This window comes from Cicer arietinum, chromosome 5 (assembly GCF_000331145.2).
Source record: "Cicer arietinum cultivar CDC Frontier isolate Library 1 chromosome 5, Cicar.CDCFrontier_v2.0, whole genome shotgun sequence".
In the NCBI taxonomy this organism is placed as follows: Eukaryota; Viridiplantae; Streptophyta; class Magnoliopsida; order Fabales; family Fabaceae; genus Cicer; species Cicer arietinum.
The window spans coordinates 71,318,828-71,340,824 of NC_021164.2; the positions used below are offsets into that span (position 1 = coordinate 71,318,828).

Sequence of the window (21,997 nt, forward strand, 5' to 3'; positions counted from 1 at the left end):
TATTTTATTTATATTTAATTTTATTATAATTTAAAATATTAATTTAAATATTTTAATTAATATTATTATACATTATTTTAATTTTAATTTAAAATAAAATTGAACTTAAATTTTTATAACAATAATAAAAATTAAAAATTAACGGTCATAAAATTATTATTATTAATAAATTAAAAATAAACTAATGATCATAAATTAATAAAAAAAACGGTAACGATCATTAATTTAATATTATTAATAAATTAATAAAAAAAGTAATAGTTATAAATATATTATTATTAAATTATGAAAGTATTCGTTCCTTGTGTACATGTGAGGTCAGATTTACATAACTCCAACATCACAAAAAATTCAATTTTACATAACTTCACGTTATTTGGCTACGGTTGCAGATGTTCTACAAGAGTTACATTGAGCGTTTGAAAAAAATGCAAGCGTACTTGCTCTCACTTTTTAGAGGGGATCAAAATATTTTCCTTTTTATTTTAAAAATAATTTTGCTTAATAATTATTTATAGATTTTAAATTTTACTCATTCAACTATTTAATTAAAAAAATATTGAATAAATTAAATATGTATATAGGGTCTTATTCCTCTTGTACACATATACCAATTTGCTTAATTACTGGAGATTAAATTAATAAGTCGATCGTTGCTCAAATATCTTATATTATGTGTAAAATATATTATTTGTGTATTTTTTTTGTTTTTAATGATATCACACATCTTCTTATTTATAATGATGCTGCAATAATTATATTTAATGTCTAAGAAATTGTATTGACCAGGACTACTAACAATTAGTCTAGGATGTTGCACAATCAATGAATAATTAAAATATAAACTGAATTTCAACACTCCCATCAAGTTAAGGCTGATTATGCTTTAACCTTGTTACATCAAAATATTTTATCACAAAAAAAAATAAATAAATAAATTAAGTTTGACAATTCTTTAACTAGTTTGAAAAGAGAAGACACCATTAATGATTTATGTTTGAAAGAGTCACGAATTAATTATTGGTGGGAATAAAATGTGTCACTAATATGATTCATATGTGCGAATAGAGTCACCACCGAATTGATCGTCAGTGGAAATAAAATGTGTCACTAATATGATTCATATGTGGGAATAGAGTCACCACTGGATTGATCGTCAGTGGAAATAAAATGATTGTTTGAGCAAATGATACTTTGTCCTGGAAACTAAGTTCTCAAAACAGCAAATACAATGCGGAATGAAGAGTTGAAAAATGAGGTCGCTGAAAAATCACCACATCATGAAAGAAAGAAAAAACTTGCAGAAAGGGGCCGGAGACACGTGCATGCGTTCTTACGCATAGATTTGGTGGAGGTGCATGGGACTCATACATAGAGAAGACGGACGCACGTGACAGTGTGTGCAATATTGGTTGGCGATAGGAGAAGCATTGTCGCGGTCGCCAGAGGATTGTGTGGCGGTGTTTGTTGGTTTTGGATGCGCACTAGAAAAGAGACAGCTGGTATTGGCACATAGTGAAGGCGATGTTTTTGAGGCCAGTTGTAGCGTCGTGGCTGGTTGCTAGTAAGGCAGCCGAAGTTGATGGTGGCAGATGAATGTATGAATCCAAAAAATTGAAAGACTTAAAAATGTGGTGTTGCCAGCGGCAGTGAAGCACAAAAACAGGTCACAAAATCAGCACTTGTTCTGATACCATGTAAAATATGTTACTTGTGTATTTCTTGTGTTTTGAATGAGATTACACACCTTTTTATTTATAATGATGCTGCAATAACTACATTCAATGTCTAAGCAATTGTATTGACTACACTACTAACAATTAGCCTAAGATGTTGCACCATCAATAAATAATTAAAACTTATTCTGAATTTTAACAGTATGAATTTATATTCCACACGTATATCTAAAATTTAAGGATTTTCATACGCGCATTGAATACTCGAATTCAAAAGACCTCAACTATATCTTCTTCGCTTTTTCTAAAAGAAAAACAAAATTCGTGGACTAAAATATATTTTTTTAGTTTTTTGGTGAATTATATTTTTTTTTAGTTGTAAGTGGATGTATTATTTCCTTAAAAAGAACGTGGATGTATTCTTATTGGTGAACACTCCGGATTTATTCTTATGGCTGATACTTTAACTTAAAAGAAAATGACTAACTAAAAGAGACTGTTAATTTTCTCTGAAATTTCTTTCAAGTTATTTTATTATATATAGCTGATAGACTATTTGACAGTATTGATTTCTAATAAGTTTTTAGCAAATTTAATCACTATAATATTTCAATTTTTAGAATTAAGTTTCTTTCTTTTTTCTTTGACAAACGGTTGTGATCTACAATAATTTTTTATAAATATTGAGTCCTTTACTTTTTTAATTACTATGATTTTTTTTATCATTTTTATTTACTTTCAATTTTTAAATTCTTATAATCTATAAAACATTTTTACAAATAATTAAAACAGTTTAAGAACTTTTTCTACTCAAAGTTCATCGACCAATAATATGAAAAAATTCTCAATATATAAAGTCCTGAATCGCTATATTCATTTTCACATATAGTAGTAATATATTGATTGGAGTTTGCAATAGCTAATGTTATGTTAGAATTGTTAATAATTATTAGAATTATGTTGAGGATGAGAATTAAACTTCTCATTTTTTTATCACTCCGTTCTTTACTTTATCTTTAGCTATCAAACTAATTTTATATGTGAATGATACATATAATTGGACATTTTTCTCATATATGATGTGACTTGAGTTCAACTAAATTATATAAATATTTTACTATAAGTTTTTAATGAAATTGATAGTTTTCTTTAACCTTATACAACTTGACATGATTTTTTTATTGGTAGTTGCTGGTTAATTATAAAGTATCAAGGCTATTGGGAAAACACAAAGTAACAATATTTACAAAATGATTTAGTACGGTTTATTGAAAAACTAACTATAATTACCCCCAAAAAAACACATTTACAACGAAAGTATTACCTAATATTGAGATTTATTTAGTTAATTAAAAAGCATATGTATTTCATTATTTTATAGACCCAAAAAAAAAATTCTTAACCGTTATCTTATTTTAAAATAATCAAATTTATAAATTAAATTATACTTTTAGGATTTTGAATATGTTTGTTAGGTGGCTTCTAAGGTAAGGCATCTAGTTAGTCCCTCACACCATGAATCACTTCTACCAACCATTAGATTAAATAGATCTACAGATTTTATCATAAGATGCGTCTCATTTCCCCTTTCAAGTCCTCATTGCCTCCCCTCCACCCTTCGGATACTAAGATCAACTTATTAACTGTTGCTAAAATTCCAGTGAAGTGGTGCCCATACTTATTGCAAACAGTGATCTCTACATGCAATGTGATGACTCAACTACAGCTTCAAAATGAAAGTAGGAGCGCGGTAGCATTAGATATGCGAAGTTTAGGCACATGCTCATGAAAGACTGGAATTTTGTGCTGAGTTACAACACGAAATCCAATACCGACTTATCTTGGGGTTGTGCACTCATGCTTAACATTTGGTATTTGTTTATCATTAATACCAGCTATTCGAGCCTTCATGTGGGGTACAACCCATAACGGTATCTTTATTTGGCTATTAAGTGAGAATAATGATGATACAAGGAGTAATTAGAAGGCAAAAAACCAATCATCTCAACAATAAAAGATCCCCAATCAAGTTCTAACAAATAAATTTAACATTGATCTAAAATTAGAAGACAATAATGTTTACAGGCAGGTGGGGGAAAAAAACTATTCAACATGACAAATAAAATGACACATCTGTAATACAGAGGAACGGGTTAAATCTAATATGGTACAAAGTACAAACCTAGCTTAGAGCAGCTATCATAGAAAAAGGTCACAACTCAAACCAAATATACCTACCAAAGCTTAACCCGTATAGACAGCTGACAGGAGAATGAACATGAAATTTAGCTAATAGATGACTCGCATGCTTCTAACTTCTGCTGTCATTATATTCTTTTGTATAAGATCATGCATCATCATCTTCATCACTGTCGTCACCATCTTTACCTGCATCTACATCCCCGTCACCATCATTTTCAGCTTCCTCGCCTTCCTCTTCCTCATCAGACATGTTATTAATTACATCTGTGATGATATCCTTCACCTCTGCTTTTCTATGCATTAAATCAAGGCCAAAATGGGTACCTGTAAACAAATAATTCAAAAATAGATTAGTCCAAGAAATCATATAGTCTAGAGGAAGGAATTTTGTCAAAAAAAAGATCATACCAAGTTGTCGGAGAATATCGGACAAAGTTGCCTGCATCAAGGGATTTTCAAAATAAGTAACGTTTGAAAACTATAAACATGCAAACAAAACATGAATTGCCACAAAAATATGACTTACAGTATTGAAATCTACTTCCTTCAGAATATCAACAACAACTGTGTGCATCTCCTCCCTACTAGGCTCTACCTTGGCCTTCTTACTACTTTTACCTTTAACTACAATAGGCATCAGAAAGAACTAGGTCAGCAGGATCCAATATAAAAAGGACACAAGCATATTCAAAAAGAAAAAGAAAACCTGTAGAGCTGAGTTTTTTCAGTGACTTGTTCAAATTAACAAAATATTAGAGTTTCTATTGGGCAGTTCTGAGTGAACAATAAAAAATAAAAAAATAAAAACTAAAGCAAAGGTTTAAAAAAACGTTTGAGCAACCAGCAGACTGAGAAGTGCCATAATAGCACACTTGGGCCTTATGACACAAATCCAATTACACCACTTAGGATTTGTTGGCGTAATTGGACCATCTTTGTCATAAGGCATAGGTGTCATATCATGCCACTAGACTAAGCATTAAAGTCTACAAGAGGTAGAATATACTCAATGCACCTTGATCCTTAACCGAAGCCTTTGAGGTTTTGCTTGCAGCCTTCCCACCGGTGTCCTGCTTTTCCTTTACAACTTTCTGTTTCTTGGTTGCACGTTGCTTTGACTTGGAGAGAGAGACGGAGGCATTATCATGCTCAGTATTGGACTGTTTCTGTATAGATTTTTTTGGAGTCTTTTCACTGCTTTTGGCAGCTTTCGTTGAGGTCTTCTTAACAGATGGGGTTTTAGCACCAGCTTTGGCACCTGAACCTTCCTTCACAGTTTTTTTTGTGGTACTCTTGGGAGCCTTTGGAGTATCTTCCTCTTCCTCTGATTTACTCACCTCATCATCACTGTCATTATTTTCCATTACAACATCTTCATCTTCTTGAGACTCATCTTTTGCATCTGAGAGTTCAGCTTTATCTACCTCTTCAACATCAGAAGAAGGCTTTTGCTTTTTTCCAGACACTGGAGTTTGTTTTTGCTTCTAGAGCAAGATAAAAATATAACAATGATTAAAAATAACAAAAACATATTTGAAGCATACTAGTTATCAGACACACTCATGGAGAATAAGCATATTCTCCACACAAATCCCCCAAAGGAAATAGTAGGAGAATAAAATTAAAATGATATATAAGACACAAAATGTAAATAATCCACAAAAATGTACAAGGTCCTAATTAAAATGATATATATATATATATATATATATATATATATATATAGAGAGAGAGAGAGAGAGAGAGAGAGTACATCTATGTAGAACTTTATATAAATCCAAAATTTATTTCATGTCATTACCGCCATTCAGTAAAAACTCTTGATGTTAATCATGGCACACCTCAAAAACATATCAAATAAGTTTTAAATTTATACTTCAAAATTTACGGAGATAATCTAACAATATAAAGTCCAAAAACAAGTTATTGAACAGGTATAACAATTTGTGAGCATTATACCGGTGTATCTGTATCCTTTCATAGTGTGTGGGTGTGTGTATCTATATATATCCAAGCAGAAAGTTGAGAAGTCTTTGCCTTCACAAATTACAGAACACAGAAACTTTAAATTATGTCAATACAAAATTAACAACCTTGAAATGATAATAATTAATGATCAACACCAAAGATAATTAACAAAAGCAAACACTGTTCAACAGATGCAATCAGCCATCAACAACAGCTTCACCTTTCACTGTAAAACTAGATAAAATCTTAACTATGTTCAAAATTCCACATGCATTAATTATTTCATTACATCACTACCCCTTTTTAATTAACCATTAAGAAATGTAAACTGTTTTTATCTCTTTTGATACCAATCATTATAAGGGTAATTATGAAAAAGTAACATTTTTTAGAAACACTCTGTTACAACTACTTTTCTTAATGCGAGTGAATTTTGCTAGTGGATAAAGGACAAAGAGGGAGTTGAGCCACAACCATGAAGACATAAGACTCATAACAACCTATGAAATTCATTTAAATATCAACTTTTAAAAAAAAATGTTTACATCCGTAACGAAATCAAACAGCATATTACAAGTGATGGATTAAATTATTAATTTAAAACAAACATTAAGTTTTCTAATCATTACTCCTAGATTTATTTTACATGGTTGACAGAAAGTGAAACCCAGGTGGTAGGCAGTTGAATGGCATCGTTAACAGTTAATTAAAGAAATAAACTATCAACACTAAATATGACCAACAAACAAAGTTCATGTTGTTGAATGATTGGTTTGGAATAGTCCACAATACATCTATCCAAATCATCACAACATTTAAAACTGTCAAAATGTACACTTATCAATGGCAAACTCTCAAATGAATATTCATAACTGGCAATTAGAGAGATATCAAAGACTTGTCAACACAAAAAGACGACATACAAACTTTCAGGCAGGTTCTGACATAAAAAAATTACAGAACATTAGTGCATAACAGAGTTACAGCATGCCAGGATGAAGTTAGAATCTAATAAAGACAATACCTTTGATGGGGTTTCTGTAGATGCTTCCACAGGAGATTTGCCAGGGGTTGCTTTTCTAGTCCGCTTCTTACCTTTCTGTTAACGTAGAAGCAAACGTCAAAAAACTAACACCATTGAAATAATAATTAAAACAAATAAAAGTATTAATTTAAAACAATGGGACAATGCCTCTATCTAAACTAAAACAATGGGATAGGATCAATTGAGTATATTACATGATGCACCAATAATTACATTATAAAAAAAGTTAATTTAATTGATTATTTTCAACTGGTGAAGCATAGTAGCCAAACCAGCCTTGCATTCAAATATAGGGATTAAAGATAGGACACAGAGAAGTGATCAATTATGCAGTTGATTGGACCGGGGTTTTTAATCAATCAGTTCAAAAATTGAAATGCTATTCAATGATCTAGAATATTTACAATACTTACAAAACACAAAAGTGTTAATTGATACTAACCAATGTATAATAAAAAAAAATTAAAAATCATTAATAACAAACCTGTTCTTTTTCAGAAAGCAGAACATCAGTTGTAGCATGTGGCGACTCCAGAAACTCCAACAGCTTAGCAGAAATGTCCTCCTAAAACATGCCTCATTTGGTAATTGATATTATAAAAGAGGCACTTGAATTTCTTTGAATTGAAAAATAATATATCAAGTTATCAACACATACCTTCTTAACATTACTCTTGATAATTGGTATATTAAGAACGTCACAGAAGTCCATCAATTTTTCTTTCACACATTTGTCAATCCTTTCCTTTATCTTGGCCCTCTGTTTTTCCTGCCAAGAATTATATAGTATTTTTTAACTGCAGGTTAGTTACAGCCTTCGGGATCAGACTCCCATGTTTTTAATGAAAACATAACACAAACACAAGCCCCTCGCAAAGATAACATGAACAGTACAGTAAAAAACAAAACAATACCTCATTTTCAACCCACACATAACCAGAAAACTGGCCTATATTCCTCTTAAGATTGTGTGCCTGGCCACCATTAAGTAATAGCAATGGTGTTAGAGGATCCATGCACCTTAAAATAATTAAACAACTGAGGAAAGAAAATTGGAAGTAAGCAAAAACAAAAAATCACAGGAACATCACCTTTGTTTTCTTCCCAAACAATAAACTATGAAGCACGTGCAGGTTGTCATCAGGTTTTCTCTTTGACAACTTGAAAGCCACTGAAACAGTATATACATAAATTACTTGGTTAGACAACACTTATGTTAAAAACAGTTAAATAGTCAATTTTTATATCTGCGAAAATTTATTCTATGAACACTACTACAAAACACACAACAAGTGAGAACACTAATAACAAACTTGAAAACATCTTCGAGAACACTATTTAATTGACTTATATTTTCTCAACTACAATCAAGACTTATTTAGACAATCAAATAGCATGTTATGAGCATAAGCCTAAAGGTAGCTTCAATCCCAAAAGAGTGGCAATTGTCAATTACATAGGAGAACCCTCTACGCTTATTAGCCATGGGACTATGGCCAAAAAGTAAGACGGCGCCAATTTAAACATACTTTTAAAAACTAGGCATGTGAATATGGTATTGTTATCTTCATGTTATGTCAGGTCTACATTAGTAAGAACGTCTAGCAGCATCTAGGAAAGAACATACTGAGGAGGACAGATATTTTAAAATACTATAGGTATGCAAATGAAATTAAAATAACTGAAACAAGAACAGGCTGTATCCTCATGGAATGTGATGAAATCTTGGCAATAAAATACACACAACAGCACTCTAATACACAAAAATTGCCAAAACTACTGGCCTGATCATAGGATGGCCCAAATAGTATTCACAAAAAATTTATCCATAAACAAATGGCAAATAATAGTATATTAAAAAAAAACATGCATATTGGCAAGGCATAATAGAAGATCTAGAACAATGTAATGCCAATTATTACACACATACCAACAAACATATCCTTTTAGACAAAAAAAAAAAAAAAAAGGACACGTGATCCTAAAATTCAAGCAATATGATCAGTAAATAGAGGATGCAGCAATTAAACATACCATTTGGAATATCCTTAAGCTGAGTACCACGTCCCTGAAAGAAATAAATAAAAAAAACAAAACAAGAAACAGCCCACAATAATCAAAACAACAAAAACTTACTCCAAACCTCAAAAAACAAAATACCAAAATGGAGAAATAGAGAAAGAGACCTTTTCAATTGTCAAACCTTTACTGGAAGAAGATTTTCCCAACTTCGAAGGTGATGGAGCAGAGTAGCGCTCCACCGTTTTCCGTTCCCTGGTTGGCCTGTCACTTGACGGCGTAGCTGGACTCTTTTTCTCCGATCCAGCTTCTTTCTTCAACTTGTTCTGATCACTCTTAGTCGCCTTCCCCTTCTCATCAGCATCTTCTTCCTCCTCGTCTTCATCTTCACCAGCATCTTCATCTTCATCTCCATCATCCTTTTCTTCCTCTTTCTCTGAGTGTTCGTCGATCTCTTTCTTCTCTTCTGTATTTTGATTATCCTCGTCTAAATTCTCCTCTTTGGATTCAGCAACATCCGGCGAAGTATCTTTCTCGGGAATTCCCGCGTCATGTTCAGCTACCTCGGTTTCCTCCTCTATAGGTTGGGGTTCACCTGCAGCATCGTTTTCGTTGCTTTGGTTGTCTACGGTTTTGTCTTGAAGGGGAGGTATAGTGTGATCTAGGGTTTCCGTAGCCATGAATGGGGAAGAGGGGAAAAACAAATTGGGAACCCTAAGTGGAAAAGAGAAACCCTAGAAATTGAAGAATTGAAGTGATTGAGATTGGAAATTAGAATATAGAGAGAGAAAGAAAAGAGGGGGAATCGCGAAATGAAAATAGTTTGGAAAGAAGAAGCGCGCTCGAAGTGAAAAAGGTTTCAAAATTTGATGCCAAAATTCTGAGCGGGCCTTTGGTTCTTACTTTCCCTCTTTCTTTTTTTCCTTTCTCCCGGCAAAATGAAAAATGAAAATGAATAAAGATTTAACAAAACCCTCAAACCGAGATGTTAGATCTCTTTTTATCAAATTTTGGCAGTTAATTAATAATTATTATCATATGATGATTGAAATCTGTGTGCTGTTGTGCACTGTAACCGTGTGACCTACAAATGGAATCTAATTTCGAATCTTTTCCTTTATGGGCCAACTAATGGGCCTGCCTCTTGTTTTCATGAATCGGACTTCTGCATCCCATTATCGTCAGAATTGTGTTGTGCACTCCCTAATTGGACTTCCCACCTCTCATTTTTATTGAAAATATTTTTTTATATTTTTTATTATATATAAAATACTCAAAAAAAATTATCACTTCATTTTTCACCACTTCTTTCAAAAATTATAAAATCTATTTTATCATTTGAAAATTTTAAACTTTCGAAATATAAAAAAAATGAGTTTTCTTGACATTTTCGATACTTTTGTTAAACATAAAACTTCGGAAACGTAGTTTTTCATAAATTTTGGACATTTTTTAACCTTTTGAAAAATCTAAAACTTTCGAAATGCATTTTTTCAGAACTCATCAAAAAATTTGAAAGTTTTGATCAATTTAAAATATTCGAAACTTTCAAATTTTTCGAGGTAACACAATTTCGAAAATTTCAAAAACTTCATAAAGTTTCAATTTATATAAAATTTTCTAAATGTACATAATTATTTTAATAATAATTAAAATTTTATTTTAAAATATGGATTTATAATATTATTATTAATTAAATTTATTACTTTTTTTCAAATCAGATATGTTATAATCATCAATGTTAAGCGAGTTAAAGTCACTAGTGGAGCTCATGAATGTGTATTCATTGGATATGCACTAAAACACAAAGCGTATAAGTTTTATGACCTGAATGTAAATTTCCTTATATACTGACTTTTATGACCTGAATGTAAATTTCCTTGGACAAAACGTACAAGTTTCATTGGATAATGACTTTTATGAAAATAAATTTCCTTTCAAATCAAAAAATTATGGGGACAGGGAACCAAGTAACGCTTTTGTAACGAGAAGCACTTAAAACAACAAATAAGGCGAAACAAAATATTGAATAAGTAAGAGAGTCATAATTGTCAAATATTACGAACCCAATTATACGGAATATACCATATAAGATAATCCTGCAAATCTTCAAGAAGTTTTGTCATTTTTTGATGCATATTTATGGCAATAAGCTATATATGATGAGATGAATTATCTATAATCTAACCGGACTTGAAATTTAGTATACTTGTCTCTTGGTTGCAAACTGATAGGTTGTAAATAGATATTTAAAAAAAATTAAAATCCAATTGAACTTTTGAAAAATACAATACCTGTGTTGTAGTCAAATGTTTTAGATAAAGAAAATATAGATTTATTCGACAATTTTTTATTGGTCACGAGAATTACATTCATTAGGGTATTCATTTCACTTAATGTTATTCATAACTTAGTGGTACACTAAATGGATATCAAAATTCTTGTTTTTAAATGGTGAATTGGAATAAGAATTCTATATGGAACAACCTGAATATTTTGTGATTTATGGACAATAAAATAAGGTATGTAAGTTAGATAAATCTTTGTATGGTATAAAATAAACTCATAAGCAATGACATGAAAAGTGTGATAACTTAATTATATCGAATGAATTAAAAGTGGATGAAAATGACAAATGTATTTATTACAAATTTGAAAATGACATTTGTACTATCATTTGTATCTATGTAAACGACCTATTCATATTTGGTTCAAACATTCATGATGTAAATATTGAGAAATCATTGTTGTATAACAACTTTGATATGAAATACCTTGAAGAAGCGACTGTAATCATTGAAAGCAAAATTACTAGGCCTTAAATGGGAATTTATTTCAACCACTCTCACTATGTCGAAGAGATCCTGAAGAAATACAAATACTTTGACTGTAAACTTGTTTGCACATCATAACATCCAAGTGTGAAACTTTTCACAAAAACTGGTGAAGATGTTAGACGAACTGAATATACGAGCATCATTGGCAGCCTCATGAATGTCGCTAGTTGTATTAGACCTGACATTGCATACGTCGTGGAAATGTTGTGTAAGTTTACCAATAGACTTAGTATGAAGCATTGACACACTATCGAGATAGTCACGAGATATCTTAAAGGGACCACCAATTTCATATTACATTATCAAAGTTTTCTTTTTGTCTTTGAATGATATAGTTATGTTGATTGGATCAATTTATCAGACGACTCAAAAGGAATCAATTGCTATATTTTTAGTATATTTGGCAGTGTCGTGTCTTGATATTGAAGAAATAAATGATACTGACACAATCCACCATGGAGTCTGAAACGATAACACAGTCTAGTGCTAACGACAAAACGAGTTGGTTGATATGCTTGCTGGTCGAGATCCCTTTATGGGAAAAACCTATGCGAGTTGTATTGATCAACTGCGATAGTACTGCGACTATTGCAAATATCGAGAATCGTTATTACAACGGTAAGAGACAACTCATACGTCGTAAACACAACACAATTAAATAATTATTTTCTAAATGAACTGTTATAGTGGATCATGTACGCACTGGTTAAAATTTAGCATATTATTTGATGAAATAATTAACTAGAGAGAAAACCTTAAATACATCCAACAGGATTAGACTATTGCATATATAGCCACTCATGACGATAATCCAATCTAAAAACTACTAGAGATTGCAATAATTAAATTTAATGAGTAATAACAAGTCGTTAAGTGATAGGAAATTAACATGCTATTACAAATCAGATAAACATGATTCTTAAAGCGATTATAGGATGAAATAATATAAACCATTCACGAGATCTATACTCTATGTGGAATTGAGTACATAACTACAAGAGTAATCTTGATATACTCACCCATGTGAATGTGGAAATGAAGTCGCTTTCTATGGAATTTTGATGCGTAATTCCTATAACTTTCACTATATTGGAATAGATGTGTTGGACCATTAATGCATGAACTTTTAAGAATACACCATATGAAAATGTTGTGGGTATGTTTGATGTTAGATATATAGTTCAAAACTACAAGTTAGTCTTACTTACTATGCATATGTTCAAGTCGAAAAATACATCTACTTATGCAGAGTCTTATAGAAGCGTTTGATGTTATTTGACATACATTTTTTTAATTAAAACGTAGGTTTGTTGGAACATAGAGAGTATGTTAGTATGTGAATTTTTTTTTTCTTCAAAGTATCGCATCCGAAAGCTCTCATATATTGAGTAGTTTTCAACTCTATAGATACTAAAGTTCTACATTGGATAATTAACATATGCAAGTTTGCTTATATCACTATATAAAATGTTTCAAATTATAGTGAAAAATCACACAAAAGTTAGATGCAGTTCTCAACTTTATATTTTTATCTCTTTTGCTCGATGCACTTCCGAGCCAATTCTCCCATTTATTTATGTTCTTTTGGTTTTTAAGTTGTCCTAATACCATTATCTTTGTATCGTAGAACGTTCAATTTTTCAGAGCAATTTTTGAACCGTAGTCCGTTCGATTTTTAAGTGATCATAATACCAATGTCATTTTAGAGCTCCATAGTCCTATCGATTATAAGTGTTTATAATATTATATTACAAGTGTTTTTAATCGCTACATCGAATTCGTAATTCTTTAACGGTTTATATGATGCAGTAAAACTTCAATACTTGTGTGTGCTATTTTATCTTGGGACTTCGTGATTGATATTGTATCTTGTACAATTTAAACAGTACCGCAAAATGTCTTAAAGAAACGAACTAATCCACAATTAAACTCAATAATACCTTCAACGTCTCAAATTTTATTTTGAAGTACTTTTTCAAAATTCAAAGATAACACATATATACATAAAAATAATTTTAATTTTTTTTAATTTAAATATATTTTTGGTTCTTACAAATATGTTTCATTTTGATTTTAGTTCTTGTAATTTATGTTGTTTGATTTGTACCTTTGTAAATTATAGCAAATTTAAAAAAAGTCCTCTATGAAATTTTTTATTAAAAAATTATGAAGGACAAAAAAAAATTAATAAATGACTTTTTAAAACTTGTCAGAATTTACAAGGGTATAAATAAATTAAAAATTATAAAACTAAAATTAAAATAATACATATTTATAATGATAAAAAATATATTTAATTTTTTTTAATATTTAAAAACTTTTATCGTTTTCATATAAAAATTTAAAACATTATTGGATATCTATTAGAAAACACATTGTAAACATTTAAAATTTTATTTAAAACATAATAATTAACTTCATCATAAAGATAAAATTTTATTATGAAGAATAAAAAATCATATGAGAAATTTTACATAAAATTACAAAATCATTAGAAAACTTTTATAGTCGATACAAAATTTGTATATTGAGGGTCTAATTATAACATAAGTACATTACGACGATAAGCGATTCCAACCGAGATCAACTTCGTTTCCCCGGCGCATTTTAGTACAACAGCATGGATGTCTCAAGGGACCCGAATTTAATTCCGGGTCGGATCGAAGATTCAGATTCAGAACTCGAACTCTACACCATTCCAAGTTCTTCCAGTAAGCACTCTCTCTCTCTCTCTCTACCCAAAAACCCTAGCTCTTCAATAACCTAACCGACGTCGTTTTAACAGGATGGTTCACGTGGGACGAAATCCACGAAACAGAGAAAACGGCGTTCAAGGAGTATTTCGACGGAACCTCAATTTCAAGAACGCCGAAGATATACAAAGAATACAGAGACTTCATCATAAACAAGTACCGTGAAGAACCTTCTAGAAGACTCACGTTCACCGAGGTGCGAAAATCACTAGTTGGTGACGTCACGTTTCTGTACAAGGTTTTCCTCTTTTTAGAGAGTTGGGGTTTGATCAACTACGGTGCGCCTTCTGGTGGTGACGGTGGGGTTGCGGAGAAGGAGCACGAGGAAGAGAGGTGTAAGTTGAAGGTTGAGGAAGGTGCTCCTAATGGGATTCGCGTTGTGGCTACGCCTAATTCGTTGAAACCTATTTCGCTGCCTCGAAACACGAAGAGTGCTGGTAATAATGTCGGTGGGGTTGCTATCAAAATGCCGCCGCTGGCGTCGTATTCTGATGTTTATGGTGATTTGATTAGTGGTAAGGAGTTCAGTTGTCGAAATTGTGGGGACAAATGTGGTTCTGGATATTACCGAAGTGCCAAGGTTGATTTTTTTTAGATTCTATCTGTTTATATAATTATGATAATTCTCTTTTAGTTTTAGTGTTGACAATTATGAAACACTGACACCAATACTAGCCAATACCAGGCACGACCATGAAATTGTCACTGTCCCACAGATTGACATGCAACAATAGTTTAAGAAAGCTGAAATGTAGTATGAATGTGATTGAACACATCTTCAATCTGAAATATCGGTGGTGCGTAGCACTTTACAATTAATGCCTGATAGAAGGATTAGGTTATCAACAACATCAACAATCAAAGTCCTTTTTTTTTTTTAACTAGGTGGTGTTATATAGTTCTAATGTCATCACATTGTCATGTTATGAATCGATGATTAGGTTATTAATAAAATGTGGGACATTCAGATGGTAGTGTGTGATTTAGCCCTACTGATTTAGTTTCAATGAGGGTTATGGTAAAGAAATGAGGTTCTGGGTTTAAGTTGTGGTAATGGCTTTAAAAAAATCCTTCCCCATGTTCACTGAGCATGTGCTGATAGTGCATGTTTGAAGTCAAATTTAGGAGCAGACGAGCAGTTCATTCGAAAATTTTCTGCCTCTTTATTCAATGCAATTTTCTTGTGTTCCATGTCATTAGTTTTTCTATTTGCAATTTTGCATACATTGATGAAACTAATATTGTTGGTCATTATTTTATTTTCAAAACATGGCAGGATAATTTCATTATTTGCACGAAATGTTTCGAAAATGGGAATTATGGGGAGAAAAGGTCCATGGAGGAGTTCAAATTAAACGAGTCAAGTGAAATTAGTGCCAAACATGGTACTGTATGGACTGAGGGAGAAACTCTTCTTCTTTTAGAATCTGTTTTGAAGCACGGGGATGACTGGGAACTTGTTGCTCGAAGTGTTCAAACCAAGACTAAACTTGATTGTATTTCAAAACTGATTGAGCTGCCATTTGGGGAGCTCATGTTAGCCTCTGCTAACAGAAATGGTAACAGTAAAAATGTTACTGGCATCATGAACAACGGAAAACAAGTTCAGTCATCTACATCCAATCACCAAGAAACTTCAACGACACAGGATCAATCTTCTGAGCCTAAAAATGAAAATCAGCAGAATGGAGATGTTGTGCAAGAAAGTCCTCCAAAAAGGCAGCGTGTTGCTGCACTGTCAGATTCCAGCAGTTCACTGATGAAGCAGGTAAGAGATAATATCTAGTTACATCTCTGTGATGTTTATATTTTTCATATCTGGTTGCGTTTTCCTTGTTTCTGTGGACTTTATCTTTAGTGTGACATACATACAGGGCTGTTTTAATGTTTTTGGAGGCCCTGTTCGAATCTGAAAAATTGGGCTCTAATATCACAAAACCCTAACATCAAGATTCAAGATTCTAACATTTAGTGGTGACGTCTGGTAGGCTGCAGCCGCTGTCACACTCATAGTGGTGGGGTGTGGAGAAGAAATGAGAGTTGAGAGAAATTAGGTTTAGTCTCTGAATAGAAAGAAGATAGTATATGTTCAGACTGAGTATTTATTTTGGGCATAAGATGCAAGTATAAAATTTTAGAGTGATCAGTATATAAAATTAAGGATATCAATGTAATTTTTTAAAGTTCAAGTATACCATAAAAAAAATTTGGGGTCCTCTCTAATTGGGGGTCCCTTGCCAATGTTCTAGTTGCACAGGTTGATTGTCATAGGTCCTGCATACATAGGATTTGTGAAAGACTTATGCCTATGTGCTTGCTTTGTTTGTTTACCACACCTCTGGTATATATTGACAGGGGAAAGAACACGTGAATATTGATATCATTCCGACCTCATGTTTAAAAAACCTGCATTTGATTTAATTTTTGAGAATAAGGGGTGTGTCGGCAAGATCAGCTATTTCCTTTTACCTTGCTCAGTATGATCACGAGTTAATGGTGTTTTGAATCAGGTGGGACTTCTCTCTACAGTGATTGACCCTCATATCACAGCTGCTGCAGCTGATGCTGCTATTACAGCACTTTGTGATGAGAATTCGTTCCCAAGGGACATATTTGATGTTGAAGAGGATAATGCTTGTAGTGCAAAGTCTCTTATTAGTTGTTCAGCAAGGTGATCTATATCATAAATATACCCGTTGTTTACTTTATTTATCTTTCAAATTTTGTGAGATGGTAACTTACTCTTTGATTGAGCCTTCACTTTATAAAATCCTTATATCTGTTATTATATGTGTTAGAGCCCTCGAGGGTGAAGGTTCAGAGATGGTGGAGAGGTCCACTCACCCAGGTATATTTAATTGTATGTGCATGAAAATGATATTCTGATAGTCAATTTTCTTATTGATTGATGAAAAAAAAATTATTGGCTCCCTCAAATGTCAAGTATTAATAAGGAAAAACTAAATAATGGTGCATTCTATCCCGTCTTGTGTGAATGAAATATTCGGGGAGAAAGTAGGGGTAACTCCCATTGTATAAAAGATAGCAGAGTCCTGCCTAATGTGGTTTGAGTATAGGTAGAGAAGTTTCGAAGAAGTACTAGTAACTAGATGAGAATACTTCAATGATTATAAGTAACGGGAAACCAGCGAAAAATATGGGCCAAACAATCAAGAGAGATTTGAAGTAAATGATTTATCGATAAACATGGTTTATGATAGGACTGGGACATTATGCACTGTTTGAATCACGTCCCCTACTTCACGTAGTGGGAAACGGTTTTACTGGCTATATGCTTGCCCATAATTTTGTTCATAAATTATAATTTTTTCTTAAGTTTTTCATATTACTCTTCTCAATACATGTAAATTTGTAAGGCAAGATTCATCGGCCACTATAATGAGGTTTATGTAAGTGGACATTGTATAGGAAACAATCTTATGGAGAGCAATCGTTAGATGATGTGTTCATTTGCCTTAACCCCAAAAGAGTTTCTCAAAATCTTACGCACATCCAAAAGTTTCTTTGGTTGAAAATAATATTGGCGATACAATTTGCATTGATTCATGCACAAGTTGCATAGTTCTAGGCATGTGTTTCATCGAAAGATGTGGGCTGTTCCCAATTTGAACTTTCTGATTCAAATAGTGATTGGAAAGATTGTAATAACTATGTTTGGTCATCTTGTGTTCACATACATTTGTGCACAAAACATTGGTTCTGAACTATTGCTGCATGGACCTCTAATCTTATCTTACTCTGCAGAAATAGACGTGGGATGCCCAAAGGATGACATACCATTGACACTACGTGTAAGAGCTGCAATTGGAACTGCTCTTGGAGCTACTGCTGCTCGAGCAAAGTTGTTGGCAGACCAAGAAGAAAGAGAGATTGAACATTTAGTAGCAACTATAATTGAAGCTCAGGTAGTTAACTCATGATTTTCTTTATCTGCAATTTCTGACATTATTAGAATTTCTCTGGATCCATCTTGGTTCTTAGGGATTAACCAATTTTTCTTTGCTGATTTGTTAATTAGATTGAGAAATTGCAACAAAAGGTTAAACATTTTGATGAATTGGAGCTTTTGATGGAAAAGGAACATGCTGAAATGGAAGAGCTGAAAGATTCTATCTTGACTGAAAGGATTGATGTGTTACGGGAGACATTTAGATCTGGTATCACTAGATGGAAGGATTATCCTTGCGCAAAATCGTAGACAAGTTTGTGTGTATGTATCTGTATAGTTTAGGTGCTGTAACTTATGATTGTACTATTATTTTACACCTGGGCCAGATCATTACTGTAAAACTTACACAATACCGTTGAAAATACTGTTAAATGCTGAACAGTTAAGAGCTAACTGCTTTTAGAAAGTTTTTATTTTGACTAAGGAATTATTATTTTTTCTCCATATGTACGTGAGGAAATGAATTGATTTTATTTCTATAATTTCATATTTTCAAAAAAATATGTATTTCCTTTTATAATTTTTGTTTGGATGCGTGTTTCCTTATTTGTACAACATAAATACTTTGGTAAAGGTATTGAAAGTAGTTATTGCAATGGAACGATGCTCTTATTTTTATCGGGTTCAGATTTTTCTACTTGCATCGGCATTCATACACTGGGAACAAAAAATAATAAATTTGTTAAAAATGTAAATTTTTATTGTTTGAGAATATTTTTTACCACAAATTAAATATATGTAACTTTTTCACATCGGTTTCTCATCAATGAGTAAAGTTGACCCAAAAATGAAACATTGTAATCCAGTGATTCTTCATGCGTGATCCACACAAAAAATAATTGGACAGTGATAAAAACGAAAAAGAAAAGAGAGACTGAGAATAGCGTGAGTTTTGGAATTTGGTATCACTAAGTTGAACTCACAGAACCATAATACATGTGAAAGTTAATCACTCAAGCATGAAATTACATCACTTACACAACGAGGTTATATTATACCTAATATTTACTATCTATTATCCATTAATATATGTTTATAAACTATACATGACATATTAATCTTCAATATAAGTAAAGTTGAGTATAATAGAACAAGAGAAGAGGGTACTAGAAAAAGGACAAATTAAAAGTGAAGTTGTTGAAAACCCATATCTACTACTCAGCACCATCTTTTTCATTCTCAATTCAATAAGCCTCATGATCCCCCTGTTCGCCCACAATCATAAATCATAGTTCACATTAGAAATAAGATGAAGGTGGAACCTAAATTATTACAGTGTTCCATCCAAAATAAAATACAACATTCTGACTGAATATAATTTAATTTGAATTGGTTACTAACAAAAAAAAAAGTTGAATCAATTAATAAACTCACTTTCTTAGGAGTGATAAAATCGACGAATTTCTTCTTAGTCTTACCCCCGTTGGTTGATTTTTTGTTGGTGTGTTGCAGCAGCTGGTTCTCATTCTGAGGATGGTGGTGGACCCGCTCCGTCACATATTTCCTTATATGCTCTCTCACAAACCTCTCATACAAGTAAGCAGCTCCTTTAAACTGCGGCAACACAAGCCATGCCGCCACCAATAGTTTCACATCGTACCAAATTGGTACCCTACAAATTTCCATTTCATATTTTAAATCAATTAATTATAAGTGACTAATACTATTTTTAAAATTAACACTAACCACTCTAAAGCAGGTTGAAGAAGCATTTCCCCAAGGGTGAGGAAGGAATAGATTATCCAATAAGCTAGCCACTGCTCATCATCCAACTTCGATGGACTCTCTATCGCTACCACCGATGCATACCTATAATTTTAATAACATAAATTAATTACTTTTATATTTCATTTTGTTTAAAGGGTTTCGAGGTTGTTCCACTTACAAAGGGTACAATAACGTCAACACCGGCCTGCAAATAAATTCAAAATATAAATTGATTAATATATAGAGAAGAATTAATTATGGGAGTTAAATTAAATTAATATAAAAATAACATAGAAGTGCATACTACCCAGCAAGGGAATGAAGTTGGGTGATCAAAGTCCACAACTTAGTCATATGTGTGTGGCGAATTATTTGATTTGATATGATTTAATTAGCTAGAAGCAGAGACGACTTAGTTTAAGAGGAAGAAAAAGAAAGAGAGAAAACGGTTAAGAGTTAAAGTGATGTTCAGGTTGGGGTGGTTGGCTTTAACTACCAAAGAAGGTATTGGCGTATGAAAGTGGAATTCTGAAATGTTACCAGAATAGAAGGGTCCATGGCTAAGGGGACACGTGGCAAAAGAGGAGTAGGTATCGAATTCTGCCTTGGACGTGTCATGTTTAATTTAGCACCGTCCACATAACAAAGTTATCTTAACTCCTTTTATGTTTAGTTTAATACAATGGTTTAGGTCCATTTTTATAGGTTCTTTGCTTCCCTGCACAGAGCACAAGCCACGTTGAATTAACAATACGTGGCGATTAATGTGCTTCCTCAATCCCAATCTCATCATGATTGATGGCGACCTGCTCAATTCTAACACCTTTTCCGACCCGGCCCAAGTGCTTTAGGCTAATCAAAAATAATTTTTTATTTAATTTTTATACATGGCCCAATATTATGTTATAAAAAATATTTATACCATAAAGAAAAAGACATCCAAACAATTTACAACTATACACAACAAAGTCTATTTATGACGAGGATAGGGTAGAAACATTTTTTGATATTAGATATATTCTTTCTCACGAAATAATATCTTATGACATTATTTTTTATTAAAAAATATCTTATAATATATTATATAAAAACTTTTATTTAAAATTTATTATCAATACAACGAACAATTGTTTTTTTTTATTTTAATCATATTTCTTTATTTAAATTTAATATTGAAGTGTTTAACTTATATAAATCATAAAATCTTTTACATCAATTATTAACATTGTTGTAGAACAATTTTATTTCATTTTTAAAAAAAGTATAAAGTAAATAAATTTAAAATATCATAATTTCTATCAAATAATTTTTCTTTAATTATTAGATAAAATTAATAATTTATTTATTAATTTTTGAATTCTTTTTGTGATAATTGCGCTTTAGTGGGTCGGCCCTCCACCATCTTCTCTCTCAAAATAATAAGTTATTTCATCATTTTATATACATTAACAAACTTATATAAATAAATAAGAAATATTATTTTTATTATATATGAATGTCATAAATTCATAATAAATAATATTATATAAAAAATAATTCAAATGATATTAAATAAAAAGTATCATTAAAAATTAAAAAATCAATTATTTTATAAATAGATCGCTAATGAATAAGTACTACTTTCAATAGATAATTCATCACAGGATTCTCAAAATAATAGCCCTATAAGAATTGGGCCTGCTGTTTTTTGCCTTTGTCTTAGCTGCACTTCCTCGGTCTCCCAAAGCTTTTTAATTTTTTTTCATACGAATTTCTTAATATTGATGAAATAATTAACAAATGAAAATAGTTATTGCTACTGAAATATTTTTTTAATATTC

At 31.8% G+C, this 21,997-nt stretch overlaps 3 protein-coding genes across 4 annotated transcripts; 1 reads left to right on the top strand and 2 right to left on the bottom strand.

Annotated features, from left to right (window-relative positions):
- Nucleotides 1–3,701: 3,701 nt before the first annotated feature.
- Nucleotides 3,702–9,880, bottom strand: LOC101509090 (DEK domain-containing chromatin-associated protein 1). Its single transcript, XM_004501664.4, has 11 exons — nucleotides 9,078–9,880; nucleotides 8,926–8,959; nucleotides 7,983–8,062; nucleotides 7,806–7,865; nucleotides 7,550–7,660; nucleotides 7,376–7,456; nucleotides 6,871–6,945; nucleotides 4,894–5,362; nucleotides 4,405–4,502; nucleotides 4,287–4,317; nucleotides 3,702–4,202 (listed from the first exon to the last, which is right to left on the bottom strand). Exons 1-11 carry the CDS (start codon nucleotides 9,588–9,590, stop codon nucleotides 4,024–4,026), a joined length of 1,731 nt encoding a protein of 576 aa, XP_004501721.1. The 5' UTR covers nucleotides 9,591–9,880; the 3' UTR covers nucleotides 3,702–4,023.
- Nucleotides 9,881–14,281: 4,401 nt separating this feature from the next.
- LOC101508771 (SWI/SNF complex subunit SWI3A) lies at nucleotides 14,282–18,914 on the top strand. The gene is made up of 7 exons (XM_004501663.4): nucleotides 14,282–14,458; nucleotides 14,533–15,080; nucleotides 15,777–16,268; nucleotides 17,011–17,171; nucleotides 17,299–17,348; nucleotides 18,266–18,426; nucleotides 18,540–18,914. The coding sequence occupies exons 1-7, from the start codon at nucleotides 14,368–14,370 to the stop codon at nucleotides 18,717–18,719; spliced, it is 1,683 nt and encodes a 560-aa protein (XP_004501720.1). The 5' UTR covers nucleotides 14,282–14,367; the 3' UTR covers nucleotides 18,720–18,914.
- Nucleotides 18,915–19,351: 437 nt separating this feature from the next.
- On the bottom strand, nucleotides 19,352–20,848 carry LOC101508243 (HVA22-like protein e). Of its 2 annotated transcripts, none has more exons than XM_004501662.4 (5): nucleotides 20,485–20,848; nucleotides 20,356–20,382; nucleotides 20,157–20,279; nucleotides 19,889–20,082; nucleotides 19,352–19,675 (listed from the first exon to the last, which is right to left on the bottom strand). In XM_004501662.4, the coding sequence occupies exons 1-5, from the start codon at nucleotides 20,529–20,531 to the stop codon at nucleotides 19,665–19,667; spliced, it is 402 nt and encodes a 133-aa protein (XP_004501719.1). In that variant the 5' UTR covers nucleotides 20,532–20,848; the 3' UTR covers nucleotides 19,352–19,664. The 2 variants fall into 2 exon arrangements, with proteins under 2 accessions (XP_004501719.1, XP_004501718.1); XM_004501661.4 differs by having other exon boundaries at nucleotides 19,845–20,082.
- Between the last annotated feature and the right edge of the window lie 1,149 nt (nucleotides 20,849–21,997).

Excerpts from the sequence above, each read along its gene's own strand:
- LOC101509090 (XM_004501664.4), bottom strand. The coding sequence starts at position 9,590 with ATGGCTACGGAAACCCTAGATCACACTATACCTCCCCTTCAAGACAAA. Across the intron at positions 8,063-8,925 it reads GCTTAAGGATATTCCAAATG|TGGCTTTCAAGTTGTCAAAG; the intron begins GTATGTTTAATT and ends ATACTGTTTCAG. Across the intron at positions 7,661-7,805 it reads ATGTGTGGGTTGAAAATGAG|GAAAAACAGAGGGCCAAGAT; the intron begins GTATTGTTTTGT and ends AATTCTTGGCAG.
- LOC101508771 (XM_004501663.4), top strand. The coding sequence starts at position 14,368 with ATGGATGTCTCAAGGGACCCGAATTTAATTCCGGGTCGGATCGAAGAT. Across the intron at positions 17,172-17,298 it reads CTTATTAGTTGTTCAGCAAG|AGCCCTCGAGGGTGAAGGTT; the intron begins GTGATCTATATC and ends TATATGTGTTAG. Across the intron at positions 18,427-18,539 it reads CAACTATAATTGAAGCTCAG|ATTGAGAAATTGCAACAAAA; the intron begins GTAGTTAACTCA and ends TTTGTTAATTAG.
- LOC101508243 (XM_004501661.4), bottom strand. The coding sequence starts at position 20,531 with ATGACTAAGTTGTGGACTTTGATCACCCAACTTCATTCCCTTGCTGG. Across the intron at positions 20,383-20,484 it reads CAACTTCATTCCCTTGCTGG|GCCGGTGTTGACGTTATTGT; the intron begins GTAGTATGCACT and ends ATTTATTTGCAG. Across the intron at positions 20,280-20,355 it reads TTGACGTTATTGTACCCTTT|GTATGCATCGGTGGTAGCGA; the intron begins GTAAGTGGAACA and ends TTAAAATTATAG.